The following is a 13,656-nucleotide window of genomic DNA, read 5'->3' as shown; positions in this document are numbered from 1 at the left end:
AAGCTACAGTTATCAAGACGGTATGGTACTGGCACAAAAACAGAAAGATAGATCAATGGAACAGGATAGAAAGCCCAGAGATAAACCCACGCACATATGGTCACCTTATCTTTGACAAAGGAGGCAGAAATGTACAGTGGAGAAAGGACAGCCTATTCAATAAGTGGTGCTGGGAAAACTGGACAGCTACATGTAAAAGTATGAAATTAGATCACTCCCTAACACCGTACACAAAAATAAGCTCAAAATGGATTAAAGACCTAAATGTAAGGCCAGAAACTATCAAACTCTTAGAGGAAAACATAGGCAGAACACTCTATGACATAAATCACAGCAAGGTCCTTTTTGACCCACCTCCTAGAGAAATGGAAATAAAAACAAGAGTAAACAAATGGGACCTAATGAAACTTAAAAGCTTTTGCGCAGCAAAGGAAACCATAAAGAAGACCAAAAGACAACCCTCAGAATGGGAGAAAATATTTGCAAATGAAGCAACTGACAAAGGATTGATCTCCAAAATTTATAAGCAGCTCATGCAGCTTAATAACAAAAAAACAAACAACCCAATCCAAAAATGGGCAGAAGACCTAAATAGACATTTCTCCAAAGAAGATATACAGAGTGCCAACAAACACATGAAAGAATGCTCAACATCACTAATCATGAGAGAAATGCAAATCAAAACTACAATGAGATATCATCTCACACCAGTCAGAATGGCCATCATCAAAAAATCTAGAAACAATAAATGCTGGAGAGGGTGTGGAGAAAAGGGAACCCTCTTACACTGTTGGTGGGAATGTAAATTGATACAGCCACTGTGGAGAACAGTATGGAGGTTCCTTAAAAAGCTACAAATAGAACTACCATATGACCCAGCAATCCCACTACTGGGCATATACCCTGAGAAAACCATAATTCAAAAAGAGTCATGTACCAAAATGTTCATTGCAGCTCTATTTACAATAGCCCAGAGATGGAAACAACCTAAGTGTCCATCATCGGATGAATGGATAAAGAAGATGTGGCACATATATACAATGGAATATTACTCAGCCATAAAAAGAGACGAAATTGAGCTATTTGTAATGAGGTGGATAGACCTAGAGTCTGTCATACAGAGTGAAGTAAGTCAGAAAGAGAGAGACAAATACCGTATGCTAACACATATATATGGAATTTAAAAAAAAAAATGTCATGAAAAACCTAGGGGTGAAACAGGAATAAAGACACAGACTTACTAGAGAATGGACTTGAGGCTATGGGGAGGGGGAAGGGTAAACGGTGACAAAGCGATAAAGAGGCATGGACATATATACACTACCAAACGTAAGGTAGATAGCTAGTGGGAAGCAGCCGCACAGCACAGGGAGATCAGCTCGGTGCTTTGTGACCGCCTGGAGGGGTGGGATAGGGAGGGTGGGAGGGAGGGAGACGCAAGCGGGAAGAGATATGGGAATATATGTATATATATAACTGATTCATTTTGTTGTGAAGCTGAAACTAACATACCATTGTAAAGCAATTATCCTCCAATAAAGATGTTAAAAAAAAAAAAAAAAAAAGGGCAGGTTGAAACAATAAGTATAGTCACAGAAAAAAAGATTAAAAAAAAAAAAAAAAACATTTATACAACACTCTTCGGTGGAAGTAAAAACAAATGTCTTGAAATAATTTGTACAGCATTAAAAGATATGGTCTATCCACTGACTTTTTACATAACATGTTCTTCCTTGGTGCAGCCACGATTTCTGAATCCATCAGATCTGCCTGATGACAATTCATTCCCTACTAAGGCAAACCCTGTGGTTTACCACCTAACTACTCTCTAGACAGAACTTTTATTTCCTCAGTCCCCCTTTTCTTCTGCTACTCCACCCTGGAGAGCTGTAGCCAGGGATAAATCTCACAGTTTTACTTGTACACCAGCACTGCTGAATACAGCTGTGGAGAACCAGGTAACTGAGCAGACTGGTATAAGTACAAATTTAGGGGACCCTGTTCCATCGGGCCTTCAACACTGCTGTTAGTCCTTTCACTTGTCTTTGCTCATCCTCCCTGGTGACTATTTCACACCTTTAGCTCTGTCCACGTGGTTTTATTTGATCTCCATCTCCCTCATTCTCAGCGGGTGGTCACCTTTCCTTCTAATTAATCAAAACAAATAGATTTAGATATTCTTCTGTCAATTACTCTCCTGCTCCCCTACATATCTTTATTTTTAAAGTGTAATATAATTAATTTTTGGAATAAAGAATATATTCATGTGGTATGAAATTCAGACGTTACAGAAGAGTAAGAAGCAAAAAGTCTCCCTGTGTCTTGTGCCTCTTGTATTAGCATTCTCTTCTCTTTGGCCTTCTTTGACCACAGCTAGGTAGGTCCATCTACTCTCAACTTAATTACCTTTCATCACTGCACAATGTATTTGTAATCATATATTTATTTGTTTAGTTGTTTACTAATGGTCTACCCCATTAGACTACAAGCTCCATGAATTCAGGGTCTATGCTCATTTTATTCACTAATATGTAACTAATTACTAGCGCTTTGTAGATATTGGTGTTGTTAAGGGTTAGGAATGAATGAATTTCTTGCCCAGGACCATGCTAGGTGGTTTATATATTTCACTTAATCCTCACAGTGACTAAGGCCGTTTTATCATCTCTATTTCACAAAGGTCGTAAGTGAAAGAGCTAGGTCTTGAACCATATCTGACTCCAAAATTCATGCCATATGTCCCTGTTTCTCTAACTCAATGCATTGTTCATGTCTCTTTTCTAGAAAGACCAGTCCTTTCATTCATTCATAAACTCAATAAACATATATGTCAGGCTTTGTGCTAAGTGCTGGGAGCTACAGAGAAGAGAAAAATCTTTGTTTTCAAGCTTCTCAGTCTAGCAGGGGGTGCTAACAATTACAATGAGAATAAATGTTACAAGAAGGGTGAGCAGAGTGTTAATGGGGTCCAGAGAAGGAGCACCAAGGGAGGCAGTCTGAAGGAGGTATGCCAAGACAGATTTGGGGGGTGAGAGGTTGGAAGGATGAGTGAAAAGCAATGGGGATAAACCCAAAAGGAAATTCCAGGCAGCAGGAGTAGCATGGGAGAGCATGGGTTAGGCAAGTAGTTTGTTAGGGCTGGACCACAGGACGCATGTCATTAAAAGATGAGATTGGAGAGGTAGGCAGGACCAAGTCATCATGTGCCTCATATTCTATGACAAGGGGTTTAAACTTTATACTAAAAGTTACAGGGGAGCCAATGCAGGATTTTAAGGAAACGTGGTATGTGATCTTATGTGGTTAAGTGGATTCCTCTGGATGAAACACTGAAGGAATGTATATTAAGGCAAAGAGAACAGTTTGAAAATTTTGCAATAATCTGGAAATGAAGGCCTGAAGAAAGAAGTATACAGTTGGGTAATGGGGAAGAAAAACCTCCAAAGGTGTAGGAGGCCAAATCAAAGTAATTTCAGGATATTAGAGGGAAAGGAGGCTGAGGGAAACAAAGAAGCTGATTCCTGGCTTTTGCAGCTTGGGTAATTATGTAGATGATAGAGGAAATAATGTGTTCAGTCCTGGTCATGTTAAATGTGAAATATCTACCTCTGACACCACCTAGGGGAGTTGGCACTAAGTAGCTCAATATATGGTCTGGAGCTTAGGAGACAGGTTCAGGAATACTCATATATTCATACGTGAATAGTTGGTTGAAACAACAAGAAATATAAGCCTGCCTATTAGGAATATATAGAATGTGAAGGAACGAAGGAAAAAAAGAAACTTTTAAAAGTACTGATGCGTCATGGAGGTAAGTAGAGAACCAGGGCAGTAGAATACCAGAGATTTCTAGAATTAGCCATAGGTTGGTATAAAAGACCCAGAGAGGTCGAAAAAATACTGATGGGTAACCAGAAGGCCTTTGGGTGACTTAAGAACTGTTTTAGTGGAGCAATGAGTGCATGGTAGAAATGCATTTTCCAGGAAGCCTGGCTATGAAGGGAAGGAGAAAGGAAGAAAGGATGAAAGAAAGAAAAAAAAAAGGAAAGAAAAGGAGCAGCTCTCAAACTATGTACCCTTTACATGCTTAAAAATTGCTGTGGACTCCAAAGAGCTTTTGTTTATGTTGGTTATATTGCCAATATTTACCATGTTAGAAACTGACACTGAGAAATTGAAAAATTACTTATTCATTAATTCATTTTAAATAATAATAAATGTACTACATGTTAGCATACATAATATATTTTAATAAAAACTATATTTCCCCCCAAAATATGAGTGAAATTTTTTTATAGTTTTGCAAATCTCTTTAATTTTTAGCTTAATAGAAGACAGCTGGATTCTAATATCTACTTCTGCATTCAGTCTGCGGCAATATATCATTTGGGTTAATGTATATGAAGAAAGTCCAGGTTCACACAGACATACAGTTGGAAAGGGAGCACTATTTTAACAGCCATTTCACAAAGTAGTATTTTTCTTTGACGCTATACTAAAACTTGATAAGTGACAATTTCCTGAAAGTTAGCTGCAGTGTGGAATCTGAAACCATATCAACGAACTTTGTCACATTAAAATCCATAGCACTCTGAATGAATCTTTTACCCATACGTGCTTTCGACCTTACGAACCTCTTGAAAGAGACTCAGAGACCCCAACCACCCTCTGGGAACTGCTGGTTTAAGGTTTAAGACAAAACTTGGTTGAAGATATGAAATGGAGAGTAAACAGAGGTGAAGGGGTCAACCCTGAAGAGAAGAAAACCTCTTCTTCTGAAGCTAACAGGAGGGAAGCAGAGGTTTGGATACAGATATATTTGAAGCAAGAGGGAGAATTCCTATACAATGTTATTTTCTCTGTGAAGCAGGAGGTGAGGTCATCCAGGGCTAGGTTAAGAATCGCTCAAGCACCTTGAGGGCCACCTGGTAAATGCCTACTATTCCTTCGAGCTCAACACAAAAGGCACTACTGGCTTTTCCTGACAGTCATCTCTTTTGCTCCAAACTGTCACCTGGCTATTCTTCTATTATAACAATTACCATATTTTATTATTTATTGGTCTGCCTTCTCTCCTAGATGGTGTGCTCTCCTGGGCAGGGACCCAACCAAATTCAGCTTTAGCAGCTACTCAGAATATTTGTGCTGAATGCCAGAAGGCTGATTTTTTAAATTAAGAAATCACATCTGCCTATAGATTTTACAGTTGCTACATTCACACTACTTTTTCTTATTTACTTATATTTCTCTCCATTGTTAAGAAGTACAATGTGATTGACAAACTAGTAAAGGTAGAACTGCTTAGTAATCCTAAAAGCTAGAGCTAAAATACAAAGAATTGAGAATAAGAGCAATCTATCTGAAGAAGAGGGATAAATTCTGTAACTCTCCTGCATCCAGATTTCTAACAAAGGTGATAGCGTAGGGATGCCAGAAAAGGAAGGCCTTCTAACAACTCCTCCTTATATTAAAGTCTGGAGGTTCTAAACTTCAAAATTTAAAATGTTACTTAAAACATACATCCATCTATCACCACCAACACATATTTGGAAGAACATACACCAAAATATTAACCGTGGTTATCTCTTGATGGTGATTTTTATGGTGGTTTTGTTTTCATTTACTTTTCTGCATTTTCTGTAATGAAAATAAATGATATGTGCAGAAAAAAATTAAAAAGTGTCACCTCTTTCAAAGTATTCAAGATTTTACTTTAGTACATTTAGGATTAATAGAAGTGGAACAGGATATATTGCTTACAAATAAATAAATATATTCATGACTATTTTCTCATACCATTAATTCTCATGGTAAAGAAAATCCATTCATATTTTTACACTAGACAACTCAGCCAAGAATACGAGGTAAGGTGATCATTGAGAAATAATACTAAAATGAGTATCTGCTTGTGGAACCCAGTGCCTTCCCACCTGCATGCACATTCTCAAAGTACAGTTCAAAATAGAAATTCAAAAAATTCATATGAAATGCATTAATAAGGTTTTAAGGTTGTGCTTCACTAACTGTCTGATCAGAGGAAGAGAGTGTAGAGGGGTGGATGGAAGATGGACTTTGAGGTTGCCTGGGCCTGGGTTCTAATGTAGCTCTTCCACAAGCCAACTGTGACCAGGGTCAATAACTCAGTTTCTCTGGACTTTGGTTTCTTCATCTGAAAAACAGAGATGGTCTTACCTAAGAGTTGCTGTATAGATTTTAAATTAACAAACGCCTAATTCTATCAATAATAAGTCATCAAAGAAAATGTAGCAATGACTATTGTATGGCAGAAGTTATTCTTATGTCACATTAAAAAAAAAAAGAAATGTGCAGAATTGTATTTAAGCTCAATTTTCAGAATAGCAGCGAAGGACAACTGAAAGAATGGAACTAATAGGTCTGAGAACATAGCTAAGCTTTCCATGGTGAGTGTTATTTTATCAAGCATAGTATTTTTAAAATGCTTATAACCTTCCTAAAATACGTCATCTACGCATGCTTTCTTAAGCAAAATATTCTAGATATTTTTGGACAACTCAATATCATCATTAAGAACAAAAGCTCATGATACCTTCCAGACCTAATAAATTATATAGGGCTGCCCTCCTTAAATAGGATATGTGCTGGTATTCCATAAATTAAACATCACATACCATTCTCAAACATTGATTTATCTCAATGGTAAGTATTTAAACATCTTGGATATATTTTTTTAAAGCCAAAATATTATACATTCATCAAATATTTACTGAGTCTCTATTTTGTGCTGGATATTGATCCAGGTCCCTGGAGATAAAGCATAAGTTAAGTAAGAAAAAAAAAAACTGAATTCATGGAGCTTATATTCTAATAGAGAAAGACAGGTAATAAGCATTTGCTTTATAGTGTATTAGATGGTGCCAAGTGGAATGGAAAAAAATAAACTGAGAAAGGGTTTTAATTTTAAATAGGGTAGTCAAAGTAGCCCTCAATAAGAAGGTGCCATTTGATTAAAGGTTTGAAGGAATGAGAAAGCTAGCCACTGGGATATCTGTGGGAAAGGTTTCTGGGCAAAAGAAATCGTAAATGCAAGGGTCTGGAGTGGGTCCACTGAAAAACAGCAAGGAGACAGTAAGACTGGAGAAGAGGAGGCAGGAAAGTAGAATAGATGAGAGAGGTAATGGGGCCAGGTCTCCTCGGGCCCTCATAGCCTTTGGATTGACTTTATCTTCTGAGGGAGATGAAAAGACAGTGGAGGTTTTGAGAAGAGGAGAGACACACTCTCTACTCATGTCTTAAAAGGACACCGGCCACTGCTGCTGAGAATAAAGGATATTAAAGTAAGGGCAGAGAAGCAGGAAGAGACCAATTAGTTCAGTACATCAATAATCCAGGTGGAGGTGCTGGAGGCTTGGATCGGAGAGGTAGCAAAGAAGGTAGAAGTCCTAGGATGATGGATATTTTCTGAGGTAAAGTACACAGGATCCTGTGTGCTGATGTGAAGGGTGAGAAGATGGCACCTTTACTGAGATGGAGAAGCCTGTGGCAGGAGCGAGTTTAGCCTGGAAGCTCAGGAGCTCTGTTTGGACAGGTCGGAAGCAAACTTCAAATGAATGTTTAGTGTGCAAACAGAATTAAGGAAATCTGAACTTTCTGACATATCTCTTCAAGGATTACCCCCAGAAAGGGAAAGGGCAATTCTTAATATTCTCCGCTTAGAGCTCCTTGGGCAGACACGTTTTTGAGGCACTAAGAGAGCCATTTGTTCCCATTCTAAATGGCTAAAATGCTTTCTGAGGTCTGCTTTTCATCCCTTCGTTCCCTCTCTTGTTTCCAGGCTGTCTGTACACTTTTCCTATCTGATAAGATACTGACAACCCCACTCCACTTTCCAAATTCCTGGAAGCCTGACAGAGAATCTTGGGGGGGCTTCGGAATGCTTTCCACGCGGCGAGCATCTCCGCCGGTGCTGGTCTTACTTCCTGGTTCTCAGGAAAAGATATTTCATTTCGTAAACGGGTTCTCGGAACACACCGCCCGGGAGTTGAGAAATTCCAGGCGCGGTCTGGCCGAGCCACCAGGTGACGTCTCTTCTCGCCCCACGGTCCTCCACAGGTACCACTAACTTTCTGATCCCCAGGGACCCACCCACGTCTTCATCCTGGAGCAATTGCTGCCCACGCAACCTACTTCCTCTCTACCTTTTCTCACTTGGGCTGAAGATAGGCGATTTTCCTTCCGAACCGTCCCTCCACAACCCTGGGGCAGAGGGGCCGAGGCCGGGACGCGGACCTCGGACACCTCGCGGAGAAGGTGGCGCGCACGGCCGGAATCCCTTACCTGCCCAGGCGCGAGGAGTGGGGGGCGGGCGGGGCGCCGCGGGGCTGAGCCAGCGGTCGAGGAACCCGGGCCCTAGGGACGGCTGGGGCAGGCTCAACCCGTCAGGCCCCGCCCAGGCCCGCCCAGGCCCCACCCCCGTCCCGCCCTCTTCCTGTTTGTGCCTCTAGGCGACTCCACAGCGTGAGAAATTCTGGGCCTCTTTTAAGGCTCTTCTTTAAGTGGGAGCCTGGCCCTTTAAATAGTCCGTGTCGGAGGCTATTTTAAGGCTTCCGGTCATGCGCACAGCGTAGTGCAGAGGAATGCCTTCAGCTGGACATGAGGTAGGCCGGGTTGAGTTTCTTGCGCCAAGTGGGGCTTGTGTATGGGTCGATGACAAGATAGGCATTGGGACCCTGCCCCTTTGTCCCCAAGAGGAGGGCGACCTGAGCTAGTATCGCGCCTTGGGGTAGGCGGGGCTGGGGGAGGAGAAGAAGCCGGTGGAGCTGCTGGCTGTATCCGGGGTACTTTTCAATGCGCCTGAAGGCTACGCAGCAGGGGACGTTAATCCTGCTGGTTGGTGGCAGAAGTAGGAAGTAGGAGTGAGTTAGGCGGAGCAACGGCAGTGGAAGGAACTGGAGGCGCTACTGGCCTTTTTTTTAACACCTTCCCAGACTCTGCCCTTAGCCAGCACTTCCCCAGCTTCGGGTCAGCCAGACTACCCCCTTTCTGCCCCGCAAGCTCTTCAACGCATCTGTTGCCTGGGAACACTGCACGTGTGTGCTTAACTCCACGTGGGTTCCTTGGCGGCCTTTCAGCACGGTTCCACTCTTACTGAGATGCTTGGTTGTAATAATTCCCTCATCATTGTATTCTCCTCAGGTTGTTCTACCTATGCCACTAGCTTAGAATGTCTTCATATCTTCTTCCTTTTACTGGGTAAAGAGTAGGTCATTTTTCTTTCCAAGACCAATCCAGCAGCTGAGCTTCTGATCACGTCTCATTGCTTTCCAACTCTTCAAACTCTTCATCAGATTCATCCTGTGCAGTGCTATCAGTCGTCTTACTAAAACATCTTTTTGGATTGTGTCATTTTCCTATTCAAACACCTCCAGTGGCCATCCATTGACCACTCAGTGGATTCTAAGTCCCTGACAAGGTGTTCAGTATCTTACCTTGTTCGGCACTAATCCAGCTGTATTTTCCAGAACTGTACTAGAAAACACTTTCTCCTACTGCTCTGTATCTGGGCTCTTCAGTTTTCTCTAACACATTGCATATGTTGTTTGTGCAGCACTTATGATAGGTCTTTGACTCATTTCTGCCTCCTGAACTGTTTTGAAGACTTGGCCACTTCTTGCGTATGCCTTTACTGATTATTCTAGACAAAAGTGATTTTTTCTTTCTTCCTTTTCACTCTTACAGCTCTTTATTTGTACTAGCTGTTTCGTTTATTCAACAGTCAGTATTGATTATGTGCCTACTATGTGCTTGACACTGTTCTAATTGTGAGATAATCAGTGAATAAGGCTGACAAGTTTCTTGTTCTCATGGAGCAAACATTCTAGTTGGGGGAGGTATACAATAAATAGTGAAGAAAATTATTAGAAATGCTATGCAGAAAATTAAATAGGATTTTGTGAAAAATAATGGCTTGCTGGTTCCTCTGGATTATTGGTCAAGGAAGACCTCTTTGAGGATGTTATTGAGGAAGTACTGATTTAATCAACAGGAACGGTTGGCACAAAGGAACTGAAGAAGGCCAGTGAAGCTGGAGTATAGTGGATAATGGGAAAAAGGTACAAGATAAATTTGGAGAATAGACAGAGTCCAGGATCTTAGAAGTCTTCGGAAGCCAGGGTAAGTAATTTGGATTTTATTATAAATGTGATTAGAGGGTTTAAAAAGGGGTTGTGATATGATTTAATTTACCTTTTACATCATCATTCTGGCTACTCTGTGGAGAGCAGACTATAGTGGACTAGTAATAGAAGCAGAGATTAGAGACCTTCACAGTGTATAAGAATTTCTGGAATGAAAGTCCTAAAGTAGAGGTGACAAAAGGACAGCAGGAATAATCAGAGAGCCGGATGCTTAAAGGTGATGCAACTTTTGGTGATGAGAAAGTCAAAGCTATGACCGAGATGAAGTGGAAGTGGTGTGACGTTGAGATTGAGGAACTGAGGGACTGTGATGTTAAATGGATGATCCATATGGATGGTCATGGAGGTCATGCTGGATAGTAGATTTTAAGCCTGGTATTAAAGTCATCAGTGAATGAAGAAGAATTGTCATGGGACCAGAGAGAGTATGGCAGCAAATAGTATAGCCTGATGGCATGAACTTCAAAGGAAATGGGATTTGGGGAGGTAGAGGAGGAAGAAATGGTTTGGAAGTAGCAGTGGCAAACACAGAAAATATTTACAACCTCCAGATCCCAAGGTGGGTATGAAAGGAAAAATAGCCTTCACATGAGAGGGCTACAGAAGAAGCAGCTTGGGGAAAATAGCCAGGTTTCATTAGGGCAAGAAACTGGGGAGACTGTGCAGGAAATAAAGGAATGAGGGAAAATAAATATATCCTATATATTCCCTAGGAATTTAGGATATAGAGAATTTGCTGTGCTTTCTACATGACATATTAGAAAGGATGGTGTGGAGGTGGTTTTCTAAATTGGTTCAGATTAGTAGAATACACTGTAGAAATGGGGTGAAGGTCCAGATGATGAATTTCCTAGAGAGTGTGGTTAACACAAAGAACGGAGTAGTACTGGTCCCCTGAGCATTTTATTTTTCCTGAATCTCCATCTGGTAGCCATGGGTTGTGTGAAGAATGAGTGAAGTTGGCTTCAAGAAGGTTTGTAAAGGTTTTTTTCTCTCTAATGCCAGAGAGAAATGGTTGGAATTTTTCTCTGGGTCAGCCCCAAAATTTGTATCTGTAAAAGTTTGTATCTGGCTTTCAAGAAGATTTAAGGTCTAGGGTTAATTTAAGCCTACCTAGAAACCTAATCACATTGCAAGTTGGTTTTAGAACTTCATTTATCTATCAATTTGGACTATTTCTTCCTGTCTTCTCCTGATCCCTTCTTCCATCCCTATCTCTTCATATATAAATATCTAGCTACAGATTCTCTGGAATTAGCTGGAAATTTTAGTTTTCAGGGATGGAGTTCAGACAAATCATTGTAAACAGGCGTATGTTCTAGTCTCTTCTTTGTAAGCCTACAGATGGTATTTTAAAAGTGAACTTGAAACTTAACCCATTTTAATCCTGGAATTTTAATAGATGGAAGCCTGGAGTGGGTGAAGAGTCAAGGTGCAAATCACCAGATATCTCGGTATAAGAGAGTCAAAATACACATGATATATAGAAATAAATTAGATTAGTAATGTCTTTTAAGGGGACTCAGGATTGGAAGGGAGAGGGAGAAGGAGAATTAAATAAATCTTTCAAACCTATTTCTTTTTTTGTTATCCAGAATTTTTCTTTCTGGTAGTTGACCACCTCTTTGTTTCTTTTATAGGCATTGTTATTTGAGAATGGAAGAGGATACAGATTTTAGAATCAGGTTTAGTTCTCTGTGTTTCATTACAGATCACGTGGGATTTCATGGCACCATAAAAAGCTCACCAAGTGACTTTGTTGTTATTGAGATTGATGAACAGGGACAGTTAGTTAATAAAGCCAGTGATGAACCTATTCACAAGGTTAATAAAATACTACCTGGGCCAAATACTTTGGCTAAAAAAACAAACCTAGATCCTCAAAATTTATCCTTTGAAGAGAGAAGCAATCAAGAAGTCAGTACTTTGGCTGGGTGCTCTGGTGATGACCAAAATTATGAGCCTGGTTCAGAAAAGGAAGATACTATTGAAGATGGAACTTCCAAAGGTGAAGAAGAAAACATTGATGTGTTAGGATCCTTGTTAGATGAAAAAACTAATGAATTACTGAATCAGTTTTCCTGTGATGTAAAAGAGAAGTGGAATTCTAAAACTGAACTAATTGGACCATCTTCTGAATTCTCATTAGGCAGAATCCTTGACAAAAACCAGAGGGCTATTTTGCATAGTGCTATTAGGCAGAAATTTCCTTTTTTAATAACTGTAGGAAAAAACAGTGAAATTGTTGTAAAACCAAATCTTGAGTATAAAGAACTCTGTCACTTGGTATCTGAAGAAGAAGCATTTGACTTTTTTAAATATTTGGATGCAAAGAAAGAAAATTCCAAATTTACCTTTAAACCTGATATAAACAAAGATCACCGAAAGGCTGTCCACCATTTTATCAACAAAAAGTTTGGAAATCTTGTGGAAACCAAATCTTTTCCTGAACTGAATTATGCTGCTGATAATCCAAAGGCAGTGATAACAGTAAGATTTCGGGAAAAGGCACACAAGCCCAGGAAAAGATCTCTTCATGAATGCCAGGAAAGAAAAGTTATATACACAGGTAATTTAATACATCATTATTATTTTCTTAGATAAATTAGTTAAAGTTGCGTGAAAGCTGAATAATTTCAAATGAATTAAATAGCCTTGTCCAGAGAGATACTGGAAACAATATATGGGTCCTGTTTTGTTTTTTTTTTTTTTTGCGATACGCAGGCCTCTCACTGCTGCGGCCTCTCCCGTTGCGGAGCACAGGCTCCGGACGCGCAGGCCCAGCGGCCATGGCCCACGGGCCCAGCTGCTCCGCGGCATGTGGGATCCTCCCGGACCGGGACACGAACCCGCATCCCCTGCATCGGCAGTCGGACTCTCAACCACTGTGCCACCAGGGAAACCCGGGTCCTGTTTTTTAATGGAAGGGAAAGTCTTTCAAAATACACTGGTTGTAAAAATTAACCTTATTGGGGCTTCCCTGGTGGCCCAGTGGTTGAGAGTCAGCCTGCCGATGCAGGGGACACAGGTTCGTGACCCGGTCCGGGAAGATCCCACATGCCGCGGAGCGGCTGGGCCCTCGAGTCATGGCCGCTGAGCCTGCGCGTCCGGAGCCTGTGCTCCGCAACGGGAGAGGCCACAACAGTGAGAGGCCCGTGTACCGCAAAAAAAAAAAAAAACTAACCTTATTGATGAAAGTGTCTTTAACACAGATACTTATAGTTAACGTAGTCACAAATGTATAAAGTTGAAGCAGTTACTTTGTGTTGAAGTAAGTGTTGTGGGGATGAATCTTGATTTCATATTTTGAGAGTTATCTTAATTAAAATTAAGTATTTGGAGAGAAGTAGAATATGTTTGCTGTGCTTGGGGAAGTGAAGAGAATACCTTGTAATCTAAAACAGCTGGACTTAACTGCCCAAGGTAGGGAACCTGCAAACTTACTTCCTTTGGCTGTCAGTCTTCTAGAGAAGAGATTCTC

At 40.6% G+C, this 13,656-nt stretch overlaps 1 protein-coding gene across 3 annotated transcripts in view; it reads left to right on the top strand.

Moving 5' to 3' along the window:
• The first annotated feature begins 10,028 nt into the window (after positions 1–10,028).
• PUS7L (pseudouridine synthase 7 like) overlaps positions 10,029–13,656 on the top strand; it is a 27,618-nt gene continuing 23,990 nt past the window's right edge. For 2 of the 3 annotated variants that reach the window (XM_082850392.1, XM_082850390.1), the window contains exon 1: positions 11,729–12,744. In XM_082850392.1, coding sequence (XP_082706518.1) covers positions 11,832–12,744 — 913 coding nt within the window. In that variant the 5' untranslated portion in view covers positions 11,729–11,831. Of the gene's footprint in view, positions 10,153–11,728; positions 12,745–13,656 lie in introns of those variants that run through there. The other variant, XM_082850391.1, reaches the window with a different exon arrangement.

The sequence above is a fragment of the Leucopleurus acutus genome, assembly GCF_964270905.1.
Source record: "Leucopleurus acutus genome assembly, chromosome: 11".
NCBI classification, from domain to species: domain Eukaryota; kingdom Metazoa; phylum Chordata; class Mammalia; order Artiodactyla; family Delphinidae; genus Leucopleurus; species Leucopleurus acutus.
The sequence above is the reverse complement of the archived record's forward strand: the minus strand, read 5'-3'. Positions and strand labels throughout refer to the sequence as shown.